The sequence below is a fragment of the Hyaena hyaena genome, unplaced genomic scaffold, assembly GCF_003009895.1.
Source record: "Hyaena hyaena isolate Hyena2069 unplaced genomic scaffold, ASM300989v1 scaffold_1171, whole genome shotgun sequence".
Classification (NCBI taxonomy): Eukaryota; Metazoa; Chordata; class Mammalia; order Carnivora; family Hyaenidae; genus Hyaena; species Hyaena hyaena.
In genome coordinates, this window is record NW_024081805.1 from 454025 (window position 1) to 479895 (window position 25871).

At 43.3% G+C, this 25871-nt stretch overlaps 1 protein-coding gene across 2 annotated transcripts; it reads left to right on the plus strand.

Annotated features, from left to right (window-relative positions):
* Nucleotides 1–1034: 1034 nt before the first annotated feature.
* On the plus strand, nt 1035–25871 carry ACOT9 (acyl-CoA thioesterase 9). 2 transcript variants are annotated; one of them, XM_039222651.1, is made up of 16 exons: nt 1035–1170; nt 3772–3869; nt 6049–6075; nt 6689–6734; nt 8771–8941; nt 9204–9241; nt 13067–13150; nt 14001–14104; nt 20511–20584; nt 22910–22977; nt 23682–23793; nt 23955–24045; nt 24222–24307; nt 24717–24804; nt 24961–25111; nt 25565–25871. In XM_039222651.1, the coding sequence occupies exons 1-16, from the start codon at nt 1151–1153 to the stop codon at nt 25651–25653; spliced, it is 1347 nt and encodes a 448-aa protein (XP_039078582.1). In that variant the 5' UTR covers nt 1035–1150; the 3' UTR covers nt 25654–25871. The 2 variants fall into 2 exon arrangements, with proteins under 2 accessions (XP_039078582.1, XP_039078583.1); XM_039222652.1 differs by lacking the exon at nt 6049–6075.

Below are 25871 nucleotides of genomic sequence, written 5' to 3' on the forward strand. Positions count from 1 at the left end.
AGGTAGAGGAGAAAGACAAAACCAAAGACCATTTTCCATTTGTAATTTATGAAGTGATTTTTTAAAAAGTCAGCTTAATTAAAATCGACACATTTTTACTAAGCATGTTGTACCATAAAAGCATACAATATGGACGTTGCCTCCTAGGAAATAAACAACTTCAGGGGCAAAGCAAGACTTGTGTATATTCTGGAAATATCCTCTCCCATTACCTTGTTTTGTTTCTTTAGACTGCTTTACCACATTTGAAATTATGTTATTTGCTAACTTGCTGACTTATTTTCCTTCTAAGGTAAACTCCTTGAGGGCAGGGGTTTTTGTCTATTTTGTTGCATGCTCAGCGTCTACAACAGCGTCTGGCGCACTGCCAACGGTTTAATGAAAATTCCTTGAATGAAACGGAGAATCAGGTCATAGGGTAAAATCATTCACTCTCGGGCATTGAATATTTCCGGGCCAGCCAAAATCTCCAACTTCAAACACTAGGGGGCAGGCTAAGACTAGAATAGAATTTTTTCCCCCATTTACCTCAGAGGTTCCTAACTTTGCTTACGTAAAGCATCACCTCCGGGAGCCATTAGATGTTCTAAAGACCCTGTCGGACTCCTAAATAAATAGGAATACCCAGAGGGTGGGGCTCAGGGATCAGTGTTCCGGAAAGCTGCCCAGAAGTTCCCAACGTGCAGCTAAGGGCAAGAACCATGGACTGGGAGTGGGGAGGCGTGGGGGTCATGGTTGGGCGGCCTTCGACGAAGCGGGATAACGGAGACAAGCTCCAAGGACTCCCCGCCTCCACGTCACACGCTGGCCGTGCTGTGTGGTGTCTTTAATTAACAACGGCGGGGATAGGCCCGTCTGGTGGGTAGCTACGCTCCCTGCGCGGCTGATCGAGTGGGAAGCTCCGCCAATGAGCGAGGCTGCAGGCGCCCGGAGCCCACCCCGCTCCTCAGCAAGCTCCCGCCCCTGGGCAGCAAGGTCCCGCCCCTGAGCTGCAGGGTCCCGCCCCCGGGCGGCAGCCCCCGCGAGGGCGCGGTCTTAGGGGAGTGAGGTCTGTCTCGCGCTCGTGCTCGCGCTCGCGCTCTCTTTACTCCCTCCGTCAGCTGTCTCGCGTGGCCCGGGTCTCCGGTTGCGCGCGCGGCCTCGGGGCGAGATGAGGCGGGCAGCGCTGCGGTAAGTGGCAGGGGTCCGGCGTGGCGCCTTCCGGGGGTCGCCCACGCCCGCCCTTCGCGCTGCTAGCGGGCCCGGGCGGTAGGAACCGCGAGAGTGATGCAGTGGTTCGGGGGGAGAAAGCAGGGCCGGGTGGGAAGGGGCGCCCGCGTTCCGCTACGGCATCTGGACAGGCGCCCTCTGGCCCCGCATGAAGCCCCGCGACCCCCACCTTCTGGAGTGGAGTTTGATATTAAAAGCGAAGCGGCACTTTAAGGGAGGAAGTTGGGTGTTCCCTGAAATTCCTTTCTCTTTGCTCATCAGGGGTGGGGTTTGGGGGTAGCCACTTGTCAGCTGGCGTTTAGCACTTCATCTTACAGCCTTTGCCCTCCTTGGGAGCTCCCTTTTAGGGTTAAGTGCTTGACCCACTTGGACTCCGGGTTACGTGTGTTGTAATATGGGGAGAGACTGCGGGGCACCTGTTGGGTTGCCACGACCTAAGTCAGGACTGTGTGCCTAGGACCTTTGGTGCTGATTTGAACTTTACGTTTAATGAGCAGCAAGGCCCTGTAGGGCGAGGTGGTGCGTTGATTAGGTTACTTGGACAAGGAAGGTGCCTTTTTCTGTGTGTCACCTGCCAGCTTGCCCAGTTAAGACCTCAGAAGTTAAACTCTAGGACAAGTCTGGCCCCCCACCCCCAACCCTTTTCACTGGAGCACTCCAGCTGTCTCCAGCTTCTTTCTGCCTGGCTGGGCCCCCAGGGGCCTCACCCCTGTTACAGCTTCTGGAATCATCATGCTACAGGTGCACCATCTCTCCTAGCGTGGCCCATACTGGTTCTGAATGACCGTGATCTCCGTCATTTGTCTTGGGGGTCCTGGATCTCTCTCACTATCCCTGTGGATTTTGCTATTAGTTGAAAAAGGTTGTCTGTCTCTCTAATGTGTATAGCACTTAAAAAATAAAAGCTTTGTTAACACTATTTAGACAGATTGAAAGTCATTATGGGAAGGGGCGCAGTTGACTTTAGCTTACGTAGGAGCTTGTGTGAAGGGCCGTCTACAAAGTTCCATCATCTTGCCATGTGCCTTTTCCCAGGAAAACTTTCTTGATTTCCTCTCCCCCAATTTGGAAGTCTCTTTCTTTGCACTAGTAACTCCTGTAAACCTGCGTTGCTTTCTTGTTGAGTCTTGTTGAATCTTAAGTAGGTACTCTGTTAGTTGTTTCGTGAAAGAGTTCATAAATGAATACAGACTATTCAAGATGATTAGGTTGTTTGACTAGTGGGCAGTCTCACAAAAGAGTCACTGAATTCGTTTAGTTTCTAAATTGAGGCATTTCCCCGAAAAGGAGGGCCTGTGAGTGGCATTGCCTGTTATTGTACTGAAAACTCTTCCCAGATACCCACCCTAAGCTTGGGACCCAGAACAGACCCAAGAGCCTTCTTTTCCACACCTTAGGTGACTTCTGTGACTTCTCAGACAAGCCATGAAGAGATTGGGCTCCTTGGTCTCTTTCATTGGAAAGGTTCAATCAGGGAGTCCTAGGGCCCGAGTCCCTAAGCCTCTTGACAGTTTCTTCTGATGGCCTAGGGGTTTTGCAGTAAAACACCCTAGGTCTTATCAGGGAATAAGCCAGTAACCCTGAGGTTCTGAGGTGTTGGGTGGTGATTAAATCATTCTTCCTCTCCCTCCACCTCAGCACCTTGTGTGTAAAAGGGAAGTAGCCTGAGATTGTGAAAAGAGCAGCTTGCCTGCAGATGCATTTGTGTGTGGATGTGAATTCCTTTATCCTTACGACAGCCCCTTAGGATAAGTACTATAATAACCCCATTTTACAGATGAAGAAACTTTTTTTGGGGGGAGGTAGCGGAGTTCGTCCTCACTTGTCCTGGCCTGAGATAGTAAGAATTTACTAATAACTTGAACTAGAATGAGTAACAGTATCTGGAGTTCTTGACCTTGTCAGTGCCTTGCCTTCTTCAGCTGTGCAGTCAGATTACTTTGTCAGTTTCTGGTATTATATGTGTGTTATCCATGATATGATAGTGGTTAGGAGTCAACACTTAAGAAACAGTGAACCAAAACCAACTTAACTTGTTTTGACAGATTAGGCTAGTCATAATTGGGTAAATAGTTTTTATTTTGTTTGGGGATTAGGAAATTTCTGCCCACAGTTAATACTCTCTTTGGGTTTGGGAAGGGTTAATTCTGTTTTTAAAGTTTATTAACTTATAATTGAATTTAGCTTATTTATTGATGAAATATGGTGTGTTAATAAAGAACAAAACAAATGTTCATAATTAATTTACTCAGCCATTTACCAAATTGATTCGGGCCTTCTGAAGCTAATAAAAAAGCAAGAATAAATCCATTAAACCTGGTTGATATCTTTTATTTATTTTGTAGATTGTTAGCTAATTGGTCTCTTCTCTATGAACTGTTTAGTCAGATGATTTATGGGGTAGCCTCATATGCCAGTATACAGACCTTGGAGAAACAAGTACAGATCCTTACAAGAAAGTGTATACTAAGGGTATGGAATAGCCAAGTGTTCTGGGAGAAGGGGCTGGTTTTGCCGAGATGCCATGAAACCTACTCTAGTGTTGTTTATCTTGTTTTGTAGGCTTTGTACCTTCAGCAAGGGGCTGCGTGCTCCTGGCAGAGGCCTCACTCAAGGATCCCAGGATCCCGAGAAACAGAATGTCTTCCACATGCATGAAGGCAAGCATGGGTGTTTATGTTTTAGGTGCACATGGTGAAAAGCCCTGTCTTATTTGGGAGGCACACAGATCGATAGTTTAGGGCGAATGAGATGTACTAAACGTAGATTTTTTCCCCGTAAACTTCTCATTTATAAAATGGTCAGAATAGCTTTGGGTAGAGACCACATTCGGAATTTGAGCTTTGGTTCCTAGGAGCCTGGGAGACAGAGCTCTTTTAATTAAATGGCTTCCACATTCTGTGTGTCGGTACTGAAGGGGAAGGCATAGAAAAAAGAGACCTGCTGCATAAGTAAGAGATGGGCCCTTCAGCTGTAGCAACTAAATGCTCCTGATCTATAGTTTTGTTAGAGAGACAATTAATCTGTGCTCGGTTGAAGTTAATTTCAATTACTAGTCTGATATGCTAACTATGGATGGCTCTATCAGTTTAGGAGTACTCATTATGAACAAAATTGTGGCTGCTTTCAAAGGTACAAATTATATATATATACATATACATGCATATACATACACATATATACATAAAAATTTCATAATATTTTTTTAAAATTTTTTTAATGTTTTATTTATTTCTAGGAGAGAGAGAGAGAGAGAGACAGTGTGAGCAGGGGAGGGTCAGAGAGAGAGGGAGTCACAGACTGAAACAGGCTCCAGACTCTGAGCTGGCAGTCAGCACAGAGCCCGACGCGGGGCTCGAACCCACGAACCGTGAGATCATGACCTAAGCGAAAGTCGGACGCTTAACCGACTAAGCCACCCAGGCGCCCCTCAATATTTTTTTAATTAAAAAAAATTTTTTTTAATGTTTTATTTCTGAGAGAGAGAGAGAGAGAGACAGACAGACAGACAGCGTGAGTGGAGGAGGGTCAGCGGGAGAGGGAGGCACAGAATCTGAAACAGGCTCTAGACTCTGAGCGAGCCGTCAGCACAGAGCCCGATGCGGGGCTTGAACCCACAAACGGTGAGATCATGACCTGAGCTGAAGTCGGATGCTTAACCGACTGAGCCACCCAGGCACCTCCCAAATTTTTTATATCTATTTATTTTTGAGAGGGAGAGGGAGACAGAACGTGTGTCAGGGAGGGGCTGAGAGAGAGGGAGACACAGAATTTGAAGCAGGCTCCAGGCCCTGAGCTGTCAGCACCGAGCCTGATGTGGGGTTCCAATTCACAAACCATGAAATCATGACCTGAGCCAAAGTCGGATGCCCAACCGACTGAGCCACCCAGGTGCCCCATATATTTAATTAAAATTTCTACTTCTTGGCCCTCAGTACCCCCTTTCTTCATATGCTGACTAAACTAGTAATGATCACTGTATGTCAGAGAGCATCAGTAGTCTGTGTACTGTTTGGCATACTTCCTGTCCATTCTTTTATTCAAGGAACTCTGGAGGGAAAAAAGTCAGAAATAAGACACATTTACTTGTGGTTACAGGCATACCTTAGAGATATTGCAGGTGTGGTTCCAGACCCCTGCAATAAAGTGAATATCACGATAAAGTGAGTGAAATCAATTTTTTTGTTTCCCTGTGCATTTAAAAGTTAGGCTTACACAACACTGTAGTCTATTAAGTGTGCAACAGGACTGTGTCTAAAAGCACAGTGTCCATACGAAAACAGTTAAAATAGTACCACCAAAGCTCACTGATCACAGATCACCATAACAAATATAATACAAATGAAAAAGTTTGAAATACTGCAAGAATTACCAACATGTGGCACAGAGACAGGCAGTGAGCAAATGCTGTTGGAAAAATGGCAGTGACGCAGGGTGGCCACAACCCTCCATGTTGTACAAAACATACTATTCCTGAAGCACAGTGAAGTACAATAAAATGAGGTATGCCCACATATTCTGCAGTTCTCTCTGACTTAGTTGTAGTTAGAGTTTGTACCAAATTTATGGTGTATAACAATTGTTTGATAGAAAAATCAACTATTTTTTCACTAACGTTTAAGTGCATGTTATCTAACCTTATTTGGTTTTGATCAGTTAGCCTTTGAAGGATCAAGTATTGCTACAGTTCATTTCCCATAACTGGAATTTATATTTTTAAGTCCTATGTAAATGCTAGGCAAAAAAACACATGAAGTCAGCATGTGAAATCCTATACATTTATTTTTTAGTCTTGATTTTCTACTGCTTATCTAATTTATTTTCTTTTTATCCATATAGCATGTTCACCTATACATGTGAATCACGGTGTGTGTGGTAATTAGTATCGACTTTTTCTTTAAGTGCTTAAGTTTCTTTGCATTAATTCATTCTTGCACTTTTTGGACATTAACTAACATTAAATTATGTTCTTTGCTTTTCCTTGATTTATATCTTTGCTTCATTTTTGTGGCTGAAACTTTAACAATTAGGATGCGTAAATATATTAAAGATCAATTAGAATGAGACTCTGATTTGAGGATTGGTGTTACTCCCTGCACTAATCAATCTGCTCCACTACTGCCTATAAGAAGCTAGGTGAGGATTTTGGCCATAATATCTCCATCACAAAGGGACACTGATACTGTCCCACCCCATGAATAATTGTAGTTACCCCGTTTTGTGTTTTGTTTGTGTATGTAAATCCCAGTGATTGGCACAGGCTATTCTTTTTGCACTAAGGAGAGACTAGTTGTTCCAAATTTTTAGGAAGCACAGGCTTGCTCCCTTCCCTGAGCTGTTGTGGCATTAAATGGAAATTAATGGATCTTTAAAGCTTTTGAATTGCATGGATGGCTTTTCATAGTTCTTGAACTCATGTCCATAATCCAGTTCTACTGTTTCTTTGTTTCCTGGAATGACCTCTTTATTTTGGTTTCAGTTCGTGATAAGTTGCGGGAGATAGTAGGAGTCTCCACAAACTGGAGGTAAGCACGCTTGTGCTCTTTCATCCTGACCCCTAAAGTGGTCTGCTAGGCTCGATTTAGGCTCAGCTGATGGTCTCATGGTAGGGATGGAGGGGGCCCTGGGTTCGGCGATGGGTTGAGAGGTTTTTTCCACTTGCGGGGAAGATTGGCATTCCAACATACTCATCATTTGATGCATTCTTTTCATAAAATAAAGTGATTTACCTGTACTCTACATTTTTCAAAGTGCATTCAGGTATATTACCTCAGTGATTCTCTACAGAACTTGTGGCATGCTTACAGCTTATCTTCCTATCCCTTTTTTATGTCCAATGAAACTGAAATTCAGAGAGAAAATGAATGAATGCAGCATCAGGGTTTGAGAAACCAAGTTTCTTGGTTTTTCTTTTTTATGCAACGTGACTCCTTTATTGCTTCTTGTCAGTTCACAATTAACCTGATCGCTCAGTATTTCCCTGAGAAATAGTATAATATCCCTCTTGGTGCACAGAATTTTGAGACTAAAAGGAAATAAAAAGAAAAGCAGTCACTAGACATACAATAATCTGTTGTTGGTGTAGAGATTATCTAATGACTTGTTTTTTAGCTATTTGTATGAAAAACTTCAATGTATTGAAAAGCAGAAAAAATGAATACCTCTGTCCCTACTTTTCTTGATTACTTAAAATTTTCCAGATTTGCCAATATGCATATATTGGCTGAATTATAATTCACTTATTCATATAAGCGAATTAAGGGTATAATGACACTCCAGCATACATCTCCAACAAATAACTATATTCTCTTGTGTAACAAAGTCAGCAATTGTGTATCTCCAACAAACAAGATATTCTCTTACTTGATGAAATTTACAGTCATTCCCTAATAGTGTATTACTTATCCATATAGAATTTCTCAACTGTTCCCAAAAACGTCTTTTATAGCTTTAAAAAATATCAAGATCCAATAAAGGATAGTATATTGCGTTGGGGGTAACGACTCTTCGGTCGCTCCTAGTCTGGAATAGTAGACAGTTATTCTCCCTTTTGTTTTTTGTCTATGAGCTTGACTTTAAAGTTTTTTTTAATGTTTATTTTTGAGAGAGAGAGAGAGAGAGAGATGGAGTGTGAGCAGGGGAGGGGCAGAGAGAGTAAGATACATAAAATCTGAAGCAGGCTCTAGGCTCTGAGCTGTCCACACAGAGACCACATTGCAGGCCTCAAACCCTCAAGCTGTGAGATCATGTTGTGTAGAATGTTCCATGCTCAGGATTTCCCTGGTGCCATTTAACTTGTTTCTTTATCTCCTACATTTTTGGTAGGCTCAATCTTTCTGGCCGTGCTACTTCCTAAGTGAAGCTTAGAAAGGTATCTTAATTGATGATATTGTCAGCATTTGAGTTTCCTATCCCCTTCTCTTTCTCTCTCTCTTCTTTTCCGCTTTAATCATTTCTTTGTCTTCCCTTTCCATCTCCTTTGCATGTTCTTTTCCTCTTTACCTTTTGCTCTGCCTTTCTTACTTCTTTTAGATATACTCCATTTTTCTTCCTCTGTCTCTCTTTCCTGAAATTGAAGGCAGAGAGACAGAGAGAGAGAGAGAGAGAAAGAGAGAGAGCGAGCGAGCGAGAGAGCTGGGGGCACAGAGAATTTGAGAATTGTCAAGGTGAGAAATGGGAATATGCGGTTCAGTGGCCACTTTGTTCTTTAGCCCATATGTGTATTTGAGCCCAGCACTATTTTTAATTTGATTTGAAAGATTCTATTTTTTGAATACACTTTTTAATGAGGGTGAAGGTGTGGTTTGTTTGGGTATATTTATATCACTTACCAGTATGTATTTTTTTTTTTTTTTTTTTTTAGCTATAAGCCCAAGACGTTTTAACAAAGTTTTTAATTTCACTGAGTTCTAGGTGGGGAGGGAGGGAAGGAAGGAAGAGAAGGTGAGCAGGTCCAGACCTTCCTTTTCCTCCTTTGATAGGGTCTGACCAGCCGAACGTCACTGGCATGTGGGGTCGCACTGCCCCTGTATTTCATGAAGTTTGCTTCCTTTCTTCTCAGAGACCATGTGAAAGCAATGGAGGAAAGAAAATTACTTCAGAGTTTCTTGGCTGACTCACAGAAAGGACTGCCACCCAGGAGAATGAAAGACAGTTATATTGAGGTTCTCTTGCCTTTGGGTAGTCAGCCTGAATTACGAGAGAAATACTTGACTGTTCAAAACACCATCAGGTAACACGGCACTCTTTTTATTTATGTCATTTATTTGTTTTTATTTTGATTCCTTTCATTACTACAACTTTGAGATGGAATTCACACACCATACTATCCACCTAGGTAAAGTGTGCAATTGTGTGATGATTTTAGTATATTTTTAGAGTTGTGCGGCCATTACCACAATCAGTTTTAGAACCTTTCATCCACCCAGACTGTTACTCATTTTTAAAGGGGTGATCATCATGATTTTCATTTAACCAGTTTCTTTGTTTCACAGATTTGGCAGGATTCTTGAGGATCTTGACAGCCTAGGAGGTACTGGTATTCTTTTAGTATTTCTAAATAGTTGTAGCTATACATTGAATTCTTTGGCTGGAAAGGGCCTTTTTAATTCTTTAACTTGTCCAGGTGGGAAGTTCTAAAAGAATAGTAAAAGAAGGGCAGTTATTACCTCTGCATTGTCATAATTTTTTTCCTGAAATTGTAGATTCCTGCTGAACAGTTATAATCTGATTAATCCTTCTTTCTAACAACTTTTCAAAAAAGTCTTAAGTTTTGGGAAAAGTTGCTGGTACAGTACAAAGAATTGTTTTTCTCTGAATCATGTGAGAGAACAGTATTTCCTACAAACCCGGACATTGTCCTACGTAACCATAATACAACCGTCAACATGGGGAAGTTAGCCCTGATACAGTAGACTGCTTGATCCTTGGACCCCACTCAGCCGTCACCAGTGGTCCTTTGTAGCAGAAGGGATCCAGTTCTGAATCACATGTTGCATTTAATTGTTGTGTCAGGAATAGCTCCTCAGTATTTCTCTGACTTTCGTGACCTTGATACTTTTGAAGGTTATAGGCCAGTTCTTTTGTAGAATTTCTTTCGATTTGGGTTTATTTTGTGCTTCCCCAAGATGAGATTTGAGACATGCACCTTTGGCAGGAACATCACAGAAGGGATGATGTGTTCTTATTGCATCTCATCAACTGGTGCATAATTCTCATTTGTCCCATTACTGGAATGTTAACTTTGATTCTCCGATGAAGGCAGTGTGTGTCACAGTTCTTCACTCTAAAGTTACTCTTTGCCCGTCTGTAATTAATAAGTGCCTTCTAGGCAGCTAATCTCAGATTTTATAAACATTCCATCCCTCTTCAGACTTTCAATTTATTATTTTAAAATCAGTGTGGAGGGGCGCCTGGGTGGCTTAATCGGTTAAGCGTCTGACTTCGGCTCAGGTCATGATCTCATGGCTTGTGGGTTCGAGCCCTGCGTCGGGCTCTGTGCTGACAGCTCAGAGCCTGGAGCCTGTTTCAGATTCTGTGTCTCCCTCTCTCTCTGCCCCTCTCCTGCTCATGCGCTCTCTCTCTCTCTCTCTCTCTCTCTCTCTCTCAGAAATAAATAAAACATTAAAAAAAATTAAAATCAGTATGGACTCAAGGTTTCCTATTTTATTGAATGGATTGTAATATGTCGCTGTCGTCTCTTGTGGTGCTAAAATTGTGCCGGGACTGTCCTAGTCCCTTCCAGCTGACTTCTCTGTTTATCTGATGTGTCCCCATCATTCTTTGAGCACTTCTTTACTTTCTGGCACAATAAGACCTCCTAGTGTCATTTGTACTTTTTCCTGCCTCCATCCCGGAATCTGCCAAATCTCCAAGGAGCTCTGGTTCTTTTTGATGGGGAGTGATAATTAGAAACCAGGCTGTGGGTACTGGGAGTGGTCACTGCTGCTGGGATGTCACTGCTCCCATGCCCTTTCAGTAGACCAGCTGGAGAATGTATGCACATGCACATACTTTTATATCTATGTCTGTCTGTTTATTTATCTATGAAAACCATGGGTTCACACTGGCAGTTCTAGTTATGGTTCAGCACCACAGTTTCATTCATTTCCTCCTTTTCATATTTGTAATTCCCTTTTCCAGCTAGCTCCATTATCCTAAATCTGTTTATTTACTTATTTGGTAAGTTTCCCCTGTCTGTAACTCCTTTCCTATCTCTGCCACCCCTAGCCTCTCACGGCTGCCCCCCTCACCTCACCGGGATTCGTACCGGGTCCCGTTCTGCTGCGTCACCCTCTGCATTGTGCTCCAGCTCTAACATACCTGGCCTTCGCTCTTGTTGCCTCCTCCCTTTGTGTCTTCTGGCCCCATTTGGGCATTAGCACCCTACCCTGGGCTACCCTGCTTACCCTTACTAGTTACTTTTGGACGGAACTGTTGGGAAAGGGTTTAAAGAAAGGGTCTAATGACTTCTACAATTTAGAAATAAGTCCATTGTTAGGCTTATACCTAGCCGCATGTTTCTTCAGATTAAATAAACTCAGTTAAACATTATTATTGGCATTAAAAAAAAAACTACACACACACACACTCTTGACTTTGGTTTACTTAGGTGTTCCTAAATACACAAACTCCGCTGTTTTTTCCCTATTTTTTCCTCATTGCCTCCTGTTGATGGCCATTCCTTTCACCTCTTCAGTTGATTCTGTTCCTTCAAGTTCTTTAAGGAACTTGCCTTATCTCCTATCCATTCTCTCTCATATCGCAAGCCATTTGTCAGCTTCACCTTTCCCTCAACTTCTAAACATGTTCAAGGCTCTTCCATCTTATAATGGAAAGTAGGTAAAATCCCCTTCCCTTACAACACTGTGAAACTGTCTTTCTCCCTTACTTTAGAGCTAACTTCATGGAAAGAGTTGGAAAAAGTCTCTTATCGCCTCTGCATGTTGACTTCCTGTTTATTTCTCATTCTCACATGTTCTGGCTTCTGCTCCTCAGTGCCCTTCAACTGCTCTTGTTGAGCTCTCCATTCGCCCCCTTATTTCATGATCTAATGGGTGTTTTTCAAGGTTTATCTGACCCCTTTGTGGCTCCTAATATGTTGAACTCATCCTTGAGCTTTGGTGATGTTTCCTTCTGCCTCTCTGGCTGTTTCTTCCCAGGCTCCTATGTAGCTTCCTCTTTCCTAGTGATCTTTTGAATGTTAGTTATCCCCAGGGTTTTGTCCTCTCCCCTTTTTTGCTTATCTGTACACTCACTGTAAATAATCTCCCAGAGCTTCACTTGTCATCAGTATGTGGAATAGTTAGGAATCTTCATTTCCTGCCCTGCTCTTCTGAGTTCCAGATCAGCTTGCCCTCTTGCCTACTGGACATCTCCATGTGGATACGCCATAGGCTTCTCATATTTAACATGTTGAAAATAGTCCATTCTGCTCTTCCTGTATTCTCTTTTTCAGTGAATGGTGTACTGTCTTCAGTCAGGCAAGCTAGAAACCTGAGATTATTAAAATATTGAAGAGATTATTAAAATATTCTCTTCGTTTCCATTGATACTGCCATAGGTCAGCCACATATGATTTATTCTATGGGTACCACATAGGCTTTTAAATTAACTTTCTTGCCTTTAGCCTCTCATTCCCCCAGTGCATCTGTTAGCAGGTGCGTGGACGGAAGGATTTATGGTCACTTAACAGATATTTATTGGATGCAGACCCAGGTCCTGAGGCCTGAAGATACAAATTTGAATGACTCATGGGGGAAGCAGGGAGGCCACTAAACGCAGGAGTCTAGGACGTCTTTAAATGAGTTGACATTTGTAAGGTGCACAGAAGCACGCTTAGCTTATTAAAACATGGCAAGTATACAGATAACCACAGGTGGTGCAGGAGTCAAGGGTGTTATGAGGAAAGGAGGAATAACTCTTAAGTGTAACAGTTGCTTCATGATTAGGAAAGTCAGAGGGAAAATAGATAGCTGAGTCACTGTGATTTGTTTCTCTTTTCTGAAGATGTTTGATGCTGTCGGACTCATGTGCTGAGTTCTTTTTCTAATTGAGGCACTGTGTCTGGGTGACGGGCCACCTGGTGGGCTTGGGCTTTGGGCTTTGGCTTCTTTACCAAATCCAAAGTGAGTGGGCAGTCAGATTAGAGGATACCCACATGTCTTCAATGTGTAGAAGTCTTTGGACCTGGGATAAGGCCTCTAGTGGGATATGGTGCATTGGATCTTCAAGAGCAGATAAGACTTTTTATGGATTTCAGGGATTCAGTTGTAAATGTTGAATAATTTCAACATTACATTATTTGAGTAAATAATCTCACTTTTCCTTTATTTGGATCTCTTCTTTTTTCTTACAGTTCTTATTTGCTACATGCACACCAAGATTCATTCAGCTAAGATGTCTCCTTTGTCTATAGTTACAGCCCTGGTGGACAAGATTGGTAAGCAATATTATTTTCTATGGATTCTTAGAATTCTTAGTAATCACAAGAGATTATTGAAATTAGAGGATATATTTTCCTTTTATGGGAGAATTTTTATGTATATGTGCATATGAAAATGTCTCAAATGGTCTATACCAAAATACATATTTATTAAAATTATCTTTGGGGCTCGTGGGTGGCTCAGTTGGTTGAGCATCTGACTTCAGCTCAAGTCATGATCTCATGGTTCATGAGTTCGATCTCTGTGTTGGGCTCTGTGCTGACAGCTCACAGCCTGGAGCCTGCTTTGGATTCTGTGTCTCTCTCTCTTTGCCCCTCCCCTGCTTGTGCTCTGTCTCTCTCTGTCTCTCAAAAATAAATGAGCAGTAAAAAAATTAAAAAAAGTAAAATTATATTTGAGTGGAAGGGTTTTGCATGGTTCTAATTTTGTTAATTTTTAAAAATTTTTATTTATTTTTGAGAGAGAGAGTGCAAGTGGGGAAAGGGCAGAGAGAGAGGGAGACAGAGGATCCAAAGCAGGCTGTCTACTGTCAGCAGAGAGCCCAGTGTGGGGCCCAAACCCACCAACCGCAAGACCATGATCTGAGCCAAAGTCAGACGCTTAACCCAGTGAGCCATCTAGGCGCCCCTCCAGCTTTATTTTGTGTATTCTTTGCATTGTCTACATTTTTCAAAAAGACATACAGATCTTTTTTGTATGTCAAAAACATTGTTTTTAGTTTTGAAGACTAAAAAAAGAAGAAAGAAAATATGGTGGAATTTGCCAGAGTTTAAAATGAAACTTTCCCTTTGTAATACAGAAAATTTGGAGTATGGTTTGAACTCAGATTAACTTTCTGTTTTGCAGATATGTGTAAGATGAGCTTAAGCCCAGAACAGGACATCAAGTTCACTGGCCATGTTAGCTGGGTTGGGAAGACATCCATGGAAGTGAAGATGCAGATGTTTCAGGTGTGTCTTCTTCTAAAGGTTGCCGGCTCCAGTACGACCAGCTAGTCCCCGTGAAAGAAAAGCATATTTACCTATGCTTTTTACCTATGCTATACCTATGACAGGTATATAGCTCACCACTTCTAGAAAAGCAATTGAACGTTCATGTCATGTAGATGGTAGGTTATTAATGTCCTCCTCCTGGACAAAGACTGATACTTTGGTGTTTCATTGTTCATTGTTTATTACTTTCAAATCATATATGGCTACATGTCCAGGTGCTCGAGTCTGGTTTTGCCCCAGAGAATTTCACAAAAGTGTGAGTTACGTCAGGCAGGAATGGTTCTGGTCACTCTGGTAGTTTCCTTGGGCTGCTGGAACAAGTACCACAGACTGGGTGGCTAAAAATAACAAATTAATTATCTCACAGTTTGGCAGCCAGAAGTGCAAAGTCAAGGCTTCAGCACGACTATGTTCCCTGTACAATGTGTAGGGGGAGAATCCTTCTTCGCTTCTTCCCATCTTCTCGTGGTTTGCTGACAGTCCTCGGCATTCCTTGGCTTGCAGCTCGAACACTTCCATCTCTGCCTCCATTGCTCTTTTGCCCTTGTGTGTCTGTGTCTTTGGGTCTCTCCTTTTCTTTTCTTTTTTTTCATTAAGTAAACTCTGCCCAGCGTGGGGCTCAAACTTAGGACTTCAAGACCGAGAGTTGCATGCTCTTCCGACTGAGCCAGCCAGGCGCCCCTCTTCTTCTTCTTCTTCTTTTTTTTTTTTTTTTTAATAAAGACATCAATAATACTGTATTCAGGGCCCACCCTACCCCAGTATGACCTCATCTTAACTGATTATATCTGCAACGGCCCTATTTGTAAGTAAAGGTATGTTCAGAGGTCCCAAAGGGTAGGACTTCATATATTTTTGGAGGACACAGGTCAGCCCATAACAGTCATTTAGACTAAGTGTAGCAGTTAGGAACAGCCCCCCTCCCCCCCATGAGCACTCAGATCTCCAAGTAGCTATTATAAAGAAACAAAGAAATTTGACAAGAAAAAGCACCTCAAAGAGGATAATAGCACAGAAGTCAGATAATTCAGAGTATGTCTCACGTTTCATTGTGAAAATTTATTTAAGAATGACTCCTTCTGCGGGGTGCCTGGGTAGCTCGATTAAGCTTCCAGCTTTAGCTCAGGTCATGATCTTGTGGTTCTTGAGTTTGAGCCCTGCCTTGGGCTCTGCACTGACAGTGCAGAGCCTGTGTGGAATTCTCTCCCTCTCTCTCTCTCTCTCTCTCTCTCTGCCGCTTCCCTGCTTGCTCTCTCTGTCTCTCTCTCTCAAAAAAAAAAAATGACTCATTCTGGTGAACACAGCATAACGTATAAACTTGTCGAATCACTGTGTTGTACACCTGAAACTAATGTGACATTGTCAACTCTGCTCAAATAAAAAAATAAGGAAAAAAGGAATGACTTCTTCAGTTATGCCAGAGTGTTCAGTATGCTGAATATGAGTGTACTCAGAATTCTTAGTATTCAGTAATGCCCATTATTCAGTTACATTTTTTCTCTTCTGGAATAATGAAGCACTTCACCTTTTGGAAAAGGCCTGAAGCTTGTTCTGCAGTAACTAAAGTTTTTTTTCTAATGCTTTTTTTTCTTTTATAGTTTATTTTCAAGTTGATTTACGTATAACACCCAGTGCTCATCCCAACAAGTACCCTCCTCCATGCCCATCACCCTTGTCAAGATAGTTAAGTGGTTTTTTATTTGGTGCTCTCTGTAAGCAGTTGGATTCTGTAACTTCCATATTGTCATAACTGACAGTAACGCTGTTGTTAGAACAAAACACAGTAAGCTTGATGCGGTTGCTGCTATGATTAGTTCATATGCTTTTTTTTAAAAAAAAAAGTTTATTTGTTTTGAGAGGTGGGGAAGGGGCAGAGAGGAGGAGGAGGAGGAGGAGGAGGAGGAGAGATGGAGGGAGGGAGAGAGAGAATGAGAATAAATATCTCACGCAGGCTCCATGCCCTGCCAGGAGCACAAGTTGGGACTTGATGCAACCACCCTGGGATCATGACCCGAACCCAAGTCAAGAGTCTGACATTTAACTGACTGAGCCTCCCAGGTGCCCCCTCCGCGCCCTCCCCCCGCCGTCCGCAGGTTTTTTTTTTTTTTAATTTTTAAAAATGCTTTATTTATTTCTGAGAGAGAGAGAGAGAGAGAGACAGAGAGAGGTAGCATGAGCAGGGGAGGGTCAGAGAGAGGGGGAGATAGAGAATCTGAAACAGGCTCCAGGCTCTGAGCTGGCTGTGGGCACAGAGCCCGATGCAGGACTCGAACCCCCGAATCATGAGATCATGACCTGAGCCAAAGTCGATGCTTAACTGACTGAGCCACCCAGGTGCCCCAGTTTTTTTTAAATCTTCATGGTTGATTCCTGGCCTTCTCAGATTCCTGCCATAGGAATCAAGGTAATTTGAATCTGGGCCAAATAGGTTGAAAAGAGATACAGGAGTTACTGTGAGGAGAGAGCTAATGAGAATCAATGTCAGATAAGTACAAACTTCTGTTTTAAGTTTGTATTTCTCTTTGGCCATTTTGGCTAATAACTCAAGGCTTGAGTGATCCTTTCTATTCCAGACAGGATACTTAGTGGTAGGTGCTTTGCTTTTGCTTTAGCTACACGTAGGTTCAAATCCTAACTCTGCTGCTTAGTAGTCATGTGAATGTGGATAAATTTCTTACCTTCTCTGAGCTTGCATTTTTTCACGTGTAACATGGAAACAGTAATAGTACCATGTTTTACTGTGTGGTAAGGATGAAATGAAAAACAGCCTACCCATAGGAATTATTTGGCACATTGCCTGTCACACAGGCACATACCACTAATCAGATGTTGGCAGTAATGTTAATTTATTATCATTAGCATGGAGATGGTCCCAGGCCTTTTCTGGGCTTGACCTTCAGACCCGTCTTTCTGCGCTCCCGTTTTATCTCTTCTCCTACATGTGCTCTTGCTACCTTAAATCCGGTATGTGACAAACTGAGTACGTCATCTTCTTTCCCAATCCTGATCCTCCTCCATTTTCCCCTTGGCCGCCCTGGGTCCAGACCTTTGTGCTAGTTTTAATTTTGCCCTTTCCTAGACAGCCTTTTGCCAAGTCTTAAAGATTCATCACCCATAGCAACCCACCAGAGTACTTTCTTCTCCTTCCTCTTGGCCCCTGTGTTTCATTCAAGGCCTCACTGCCTCCTTTGTGAGTACCTTAACTGTCTTTTAATAGTCTGCCTGCCTCTAGTCTGTGTTCTCTCTGTTAATTGTACAGATTTTTATGAGTTAGATCTTCCAAAGGCAGTCTTGAATCACATTGCTTTCCTTCTCAAAACCCTTCAGTGACCCTTATCTGTGGATTAAAGTCTAAACTCTTTTGACTAGTTAGGATCCAAGGTGCTCTATAAACTAGCTCCCACCTATCTTTTCAACTGTATTCCTTCTGACTTATCATTCCTATACCTTCCTAGAGCTGCCTGCTGGACATTTTGAGCATTCAAGGAGTAGGGGGTTATTCATTTTTGTATTCTTTTTTAATGTTTGTTTATTTTTGAGAGGGGGGGAAGGCAGAGAGAGAGGGAGACCCAGAATGTGAAGCAGGCTCCAGGCTCTGAGCTCTCAGCACAGAGCCTGCCCTTCGTGGGGCCCGAAAGCACAAACCGTGAGATCTTGACCTGCACTGAAGTTGGATACTTAACGGACTGAGCCACCCAGGTGCCCCTCATTTTTGCCTTCCTAATGCTTGGCACTAGTAGGTGTTCATTATAATAAACCATAATTTAAACAATGAGTGAGTTGGATGAATATTATTGCTTACTCTTTTTCCTTTGCCTGAAATCCTCATGCTCTGGCTCCACGTACGTATTCCACCTGTGCTTCCGGGGCATCTCATGCTTGATCCTTCCCTGGTCCTTCCATTTCATAGCCCCTGTTCCTTCCCAGGACTCCTTCTGACTCTGTCTCCTGGCACCTGCTATTCTCCTCCGCAGAGCTGCATAGGAACACATCTTTTCTCTTCTGCTACACTGTATGCTCCTTAACTTAAACAGCGTCTGGATGTGAGTCACCTAGCCCACTTCCTCGTGTCCATTCATCTAACATTCACTTAGCAGTTGTTTATCGAATGCCTGTTCAGTGCTCGGCGGATAGCAGTGAGCTAAACAACGATTTATTCTCTTACAGTTTACATTCCAGTAGTGCTCGATAATTTTCTGCCTCAACTCATACATCATCACTCATTGATTATCTGCTATCTGCCAGTCCTAGTGCTAAGTGCTAGGCATACAAATGTGAGTAAAAACCATCTTTGTCCTCAAGGAGAGCGTGCTGCAATAGGCCGCGGTTAAATAAATGATTATGATATACAGACGGTCCCTGACCTAGAATGGTTTGACTTCCGAATTTTTGGCTTTATGATGGCGTGAAAGAATGTTCAGTAGAAAGTGTACATTGAAGTTTGAATTTTGATCTTTTCCTGGGCTGGCGGTATGTGGTGCTAGGCAGCCGCAGTGAGCTGCGGTTCCTGTCAGCCACGTGATCAGGAGGGTAAAAGACGCACTTGCACCCCTCCTGTCCCCATACGGCCATTCTGTATTATACTCCAAACAGTATTCAGTGAGTTACCTGAGATGTTCAACATGTTGTTATAAACTAGGCTTTGTGTTAGATGATTTTGCCCAACTGCAGGCTAATATACATGTTCTGGGCATGTTTGAGGTAGGCTAGGCTAAGCTGTGATGTTCTATAGATTATGTGTATTAAATACATTTTTGACTTAGGATGTTTTCAATTTATGATGGGTTTGTTGGGATGTGACGTCGCTGTAAGTCGAGGAGGATCTGCAGTATATTAAGTATTAGGCAGCATTTCTCAACAGAGACACTACTGGCATTGGATGTAGGAAAAATTCTTAGTTATGCAGGACAGTCCCCTGCACTGTGAGGTGTTTACCTCCTTGGTTACCCCTGCCCGGCTGGTGATGTCCCTCAAGCCATGTGACAACCCAAACCACTTCTTCACATTTCCAGGTGTTCTCTATGGGAGTAGTATCCATCTCTGTTAAATTGAGATGGGGCGCCTGGGTGGCTTAGTCGGTTAAGCGTCTGACTTTCGCTTAGGTCATGATCTCGCGGTTCGTGGGTTCGAGCCCCGCGTCGGGCTCTGTGCTGACTGCCGGCTCAGAGCCTGGAGCCTGTTTCAGTCTGTGACTCCCTCTCTCTCTGACCCTCCCCTGCTCACGCTGTCTCTCTCTCTCCTAGAAATAAATAAAAAATATAAAAAAAAAATAAATTGAGAACCACTTTCAGGGGAGGACTTCATTTCCATCCTGGTGGCAAACCAACGAGGGAATGATGACCTCTGCCTGGAGCCTCCCTGGAGGCAGGGGTGGTGAGAAGTGTCTTGAGGAAAGTGGCTGTGAGGAAGGCCCCAGGCTCAGGCATGGATGGGAGGAGTTCATCAGCGCGATACATTCTAGACCTCCAAGTTGTCAGGTGTGCTTAGGGAAAAGGTGCAGGTGTGAGGGGGATGTTTGGTGAACAAGCAGAGAGGAATCTGGGCTCTCTTGTGCAGAGCTTTATATATAGTGCCAGCAGGCGTAGAGCAGATGCGGGAAGATGGTTGAGGGGGAAGGCGATATGGGCCTGAGCAGGCAGCAGCAAGGAGGACTAGTGAGGAGGTTTGTCCAAGAGTGAGCCTAGTATGCCCTCAGCTTATGATAGGACTTTATGGCATAACTTGCCTGGGAGTACAGATTCCTAGAGGATCAAGAAATACCTTCAAACCTCAAAGGCTTGTACATTTGTAAGTATTTCACTCGTTCTGTGGAATGATCACTGATCCTTAACCCTTCTTGGGAGTCCCTGCGCTCAGCCAAGGAAGCACACACGTGTGCTGGTAGCTGGCACACTGAGGTTCCCTGAAAATACTAATGTCTGTGACAGCGGTGGGCAGTTCACCTGGCTGTGTGTGCCACTGTGAGGACAGGTAGGCCCGACGAAAGCCAGAACTCTGCATGATGCTGCAGAGTTAAATGATGGCGATGCAGAGGGTTTCTTTGTGACGCTGGCCCTTGAGTCTCAGTCACGTGCACCTCCAAAGCCTGGAGGTCATGTCCATCCCAGCCCTTCTCAGATGGTGTACTCTTTGAGTTTTGGGGTGTCTTTCTCCTCCTCTAGACCACAGTCTCTTTGGTCATGCTCCTTTCCCACCCAGAGCTGAGCTCTGTGTCTGACAGCTCAGCAGATGATGGTTAATGATGCACTTCCCTTTTTTCTAATTGCAGCCTTTTCCAAAGCACCTGTGACATCTGTTAGATTGTCGTAGGTCCTCTCACTAAATGCATTTGTTATCTCTATATTTTGTTTCCACTGTTCTTTAGTTACATGGTGATGAATTCTGTCCTGTTTTGGATGCAACATTTGTAATGGTGGCTCGTGATTCTGAAAATAAAGGGTAATTGCTGTTTTTATTCTAATTTTTTATTTTGGAAAACTTCAAAGATCTATAAAACTGGAGAAAAGACTAATGAATTTCCATATACTCATCACCTAGACTTAATAAGTTTTAACATTTTTGCTATATTTGTTTCATCTCTTTTTAAAAAGTATATTATTTTCTTTATTTTATTTTAAAAAATATTTATATATTTTTTTTTTTGAGAGAGAGAGACAGACAGACAGACAGATATGGAGTGAGCAGGGGAGAGGCAGAGAGAGAGGGAGACACAGAATCTGAAGCAGGCTTCAGGCTCCAAACTGCCAGCGCAGAGCCTGATGCGGGGCTCAGACTCAAGAACCATGAGATCATGACCTGAGCCAAAGTCGGATGCTTCACCGACTGAGCCACCCAGGCGCCCCAATGAATTCATGGGTTTTAATGGTAAATGTATTTCAGTAAATTGTAGCCATCATCCTTGATGCTCAGAGCGTATCATGTTGGGCGTTGGGAGCCCCTTTATGCTGGCTCCTGGAGTAAACATTTTTCACATTTCCCCGCTAGTCTTCCTGTTCTCTGGTACGGTGGGATATCATGGGCTCACTTTACACATTTTCTGCCTCAGGCCTGAAATCAGCTATTTCTCTGAGGAGTCTTGGGATTCCTCTTAGCGAGAACTGGTATTTAGAGACCAGGATCTGGGCATTAGAGCTGTATTTTCTGGTCATTTATCATTGTTTCTAAGCCTTTTTGGTGGACAGAGCTAGGGTGTATGTTAAACAGCAACAAATATCTGACCTCATGAGTTAATGTACTATCAATTCCAAGTCAGATTGGACTTTACAGATTTTAACTTAATTTGCTTTATACTTTTTCCCCTTAAGTTGAATTCCTGGTTCCGACCAGCAGTCACCCCAAAGGTATTTGAGCGGAGGAAAGCTGTCGAACTGTGGGGAGTGGGTGCTGGCTGGGAGGGAATAGTACAGGACTGCTCTTGGTACAGGACAGAGTCTGGGGGCCTGTGGGAATCTAATTTGTATTAGAAACTTGAGGTAAGGGTCCTCATTGAGAAATTTTTGCTGCCACCTGGAAAACTGCCTTGGAAGGGTGCGTTAGGGTCAAACAGATATGAGCATAGAATGCTGCTGCCAACTCTTCACTTCTCCCACCTGGCTGGGCAGGCCCGCGGGTCCTAGGGGCTAGCCCTGGGTGGGGGCTCCTTTCCAGGCCTGGGGGGGCAGTATTTAAGGTTTCTCTCTCAGTTGTTTCCATTGTTGTTTCTTCAAACCTTTGGATTCTACCATGGTGAAACACTCCCCGTTTTCTCTCTATTTTCTCTTTTGAGAAATTTGCCCCCTTGAGAAAAGTAGAATCATGCAGTGAGCGCCCAGAGAGCCCTCACCTACAATCCACCGATTGCCATTTTGTCTCATCCTCTCTCTGTAAATACACACAAGGACACACTCTTTCCCTGAATCATTTGATAGTTAGTTTGAGACTACTTCATCCCTGGATAGTTAGCATCTATATCCTTTTTAAAAAAAGTTTTTTTAATCTTTCATTTATTTCTGAGAGAGAGAGAGAGAGAGAGAGAGAGAGAGAGAGAGAGACAGCATGAGCAGGGGAGGGTCAGAGAGAGAAGGAGACACAGAATCAGAAGCAGGCTCCCGGCTCTGAGCTGTCAGCACAGAGCCCGACACGGGGCTCAAACCCACAAACTGTGAGATCATGACCTGGGCCGAAGTTGGAGGCTTAACCGACTAAGCCACCCAGGTGCCCCTATCTCCTAATGATAAGGTTATTCTGCTATACAACCTTGATGCCTTTATTATATCCAAGAAATTATATCATCTAATATACAACCCAAATTCAAACTTTGCCATTTGTCCCTAAAATGTCTTTTATAGCCCTTTCCCACTGGGTCAGGATCTGATTGAAGATCATGCATGGCATGTAGTTATCATGTTTTTTTTTTTTTTTTTTTTTTAAAAGAGTCCCCCTGCCATTTTCTGTCTCTGAAGACATTGACATTTTTGGAAGAGTCCAGGCCAGTTGTCCTGTGGAATGTTCTACAGCCTAGTTTTAACTGTTTCCTCATTATAATCAGGGGAAACTTTTTGGCGAGAGGCAATATCCTTTTTATAATGGAAGCTTTCTCGTGTATAGATGAGTCTGTAACTAGAGAGCTCTTCAGTTCTTGCTGGGTTATTATATGAAGCAGTCAGTAAGCACTACCTAAAACAAACAGCAAAGACTTGGGTAATTGTTCACCTTCCAATTTTACTGGGGAAAACTGTATTTATAAACCTCTTAAACTCTATTCTTTTCTTTTCTTCTCTTTAGGCCGGCATTTGTAAATCCACTCATCCCTGAAAGCCCAGAGGAAGAAGAGCTCTTTAAACAAGGAGAATGTATAGTAATTTGTTTATAATATGATATAGTCTGTAAAGCACAGTAACTGTACTGCACACGAGGTTATTTAAGAGCATGTGTGGACTGCTCATACCAGTCAAGTGTCTTACTCAGGCTGAGAAGTTATTGAAATTAAAAATACCTTATTTTTGGTTCCATAGTTTGAACAGTTTTCTTGATTAGACAATATTTGTTAAATGCAGTAATTTGTTTTCTCATTTTTAATAAAATGGGAAATGTATCTTAATCAAATAACTCCTGGTCAGGGCTCTAGGTCAAGATGGTCTTTTTTTAAATGTTTGTTTTATTTTTGAGAGAGAGGGAGGGAGAGGGAGACAGTGGATCTGACGTGGGTCCCATACTGACGGTGCAGAGCCCGACATGGGACTCAGACTCACGAATCGTGAGATCACGACCTGAGCCAAAGTTGGACGCTTAACCAGCCGAGCTACCCAGGTGCCCCGGATGGTCTAAGTGTGGTCTTTAAGTGGTCTCATGCTGAGCTGGTATAGTCCATGTGCAAGCAGAGAGTCGCTGGACACCTTACGTAGCCTCAACAGCCTTCTTTGGGATATGTGTACAATTTCCAGTGGGCTTTTCGAAATCAAGAGACCCTGCCTTTGTAGGGTCCGAAGTAGCCCAGGAACCACAGTACTGCGGTGGGAGCCTCATGATCGTAGCGCCTTACTGTCCTTTGTTCCAGTGAACAAGGGGAGAAGGGTCGCCTTCAGCTCCACGTCATTACTGAAAATGGCTCCCAGTGCCGAGGAGAGGACAACCATACATGAGATGTTTCTTAGCACGCTGGATCCAAAGTGAGTGAGGGTGGTGGGGTTCCAGCTTGGGAGAGCATTGAAACCTTGGCCTTCTCCAGAGCCATGTGGGCCTCAACATCTCGGGAGTTGTTTGCATATAATTTACTTTTCAGCAGTAAAAACATGGCATTAAGAGGGTTTACTAAATCTCCTTTGTACAGGACTATAAGTTTTCAAAGTCGAGTTTTACCCCCTAATGCGGTGTGGATGGAGGATTCAAAACTGAAGAGCTTGGAAATTTGCCACCCTCAGGTATTGTAAGTTAATGAAAAATCTTCTAAGTAGGATAACTTGCTTTTGTGATTCTCATCTAACATTTGACCCACCTTTAAAGTGACCTCTGTTCTGTGGCATTGTTAATTCCTTTGTTCTGCATATGAGGGTGGTCATGAGCTTTTATCTGTTAATAATTATTTTATGTCCTATAGGAGCGGAACATTTTCAATCGGATCTTTGGCGGTTTCCTTATGAGGAAAGCATATGAACTTGGATGGGCTACTGCTTGTAACTTTGGGTGAGTTAGACTGAAGGTACTTTTGACTTCTGAGAGGAGGTTTGCAGAACCCCATTGAAATGAACCATTTTAGGTCAGTCTGGATGTGTCGGGGTGTGTGCTTTGTTTTTAAATCAGTTTCACACTGATACCACCTGCACTTGGCCTTCATTTTCAAAGGCCGTTGCTCTGATTTTGTCAGTTAGTACCTTTTTAAAGACCTACTGAGAAAAGGTGATGACAGTGCAGAAAGGAAAAGATAGAGTGGTGTCACAGTGGCATCCCTTACCATTTCTCACTGGTGTGATTATTTGCCCCTGCCCTGGGTTTATTTTCTGATCATTTACATTTTGCTTCAGCTAATTGTTAGGGGAGAAATTGACATCATCTGAATTTTGTGGTTGACTCAAATTCTGCCTTTGTCTGTTAGTGGTTCCCGACCGTTCGTAGTGGCAGTGGATGATATCATGTTTCAGAAACCTGTTGAGGTTGGATCACTGCTGTTTCTTTCTTCGCAGGTAAGTGTGTGGTGAGAGATGAAATACAATTTTTCTTATCATTCGGGCCTACAAGAGAAGTTTTTTTTTTAAATTCTAAAGCCACTGTTTCTCTTATGACTGCCTTTTCTCTCCTTTCTAATGCACTTGACTAACTATCATGTCTAAATCTCTTAGGTTTGCTTTACTCAGGACAATTACATTCAAGTCAGAGTACACAGTGAGGTGGCCTCTCTTGAGAATAAAGAGCACATGACCACCAATGTCTTTCATTTCACGTTCATGTCAGAAAAAGAAGTGCCCTTGGTTTTCCCCAGAACCTACGGAGGTAAGCAGCAATGTCTGTCTGTCCTTAATGAACAGAAGAAAGTATAAAGAAATTTTGCTTCTTTTAAATTGTTGTAGGAAGCATACAGATGCCTCTTAGCTCCAGAGTGTATCTCTAGGAGACAGTGCTTTCGAGGGCCTGCAGCCCTGACGGCCAGGGTACCTCATGGTCTGCAGATGGCCGTTGCTGCTCTGCGCGACCTGGCTACTGTCTGCAGGGTCGGTCCGGTTGTAAGCGGCCACTGGTGGTAAGAGACTGGCCCGGCCACAGAAAGGGGCAAGAGTCGAGGCCCACTCCCTCAGGAGCCTTGCACACCCCCGGCCTGATAGGGCCTGCCTAGGGCCGGTCTTGCACGCTCTTCGCTGCCCTCGTGTCCCCAAGTAGTCTAGCATTCGTACGATGGTTTTGTAAGGTGCCGCGGGCTTCTCCAGGGTTCTCTCTTTTGTGTTTCAGAGTCCATGTTGTATTTAGATGGGCAGCGGCATTTCAACTCCATGAGAGTACCAGTGACCTTGAGGAAAGACTATGTTGTGGAGCCCTAGGAGAACCATGCATGTTCCAGAGCAGCACTCCACAGTGGCATGGTGCCCGCTGAAAGCCCGATCAAGTGTTGGTTTCAGTCTTTATTCTCATCCTCTGTTGAGAAAAAGAATGTATTCAACCTTTAGGGTGATCAGCAGAGCAGAACAAGAGAGTGGCTGATGGGGCAGAGGGAGAGGGAGTTACTAAACAATAAACACTCTCAAGACAATTTAAATTA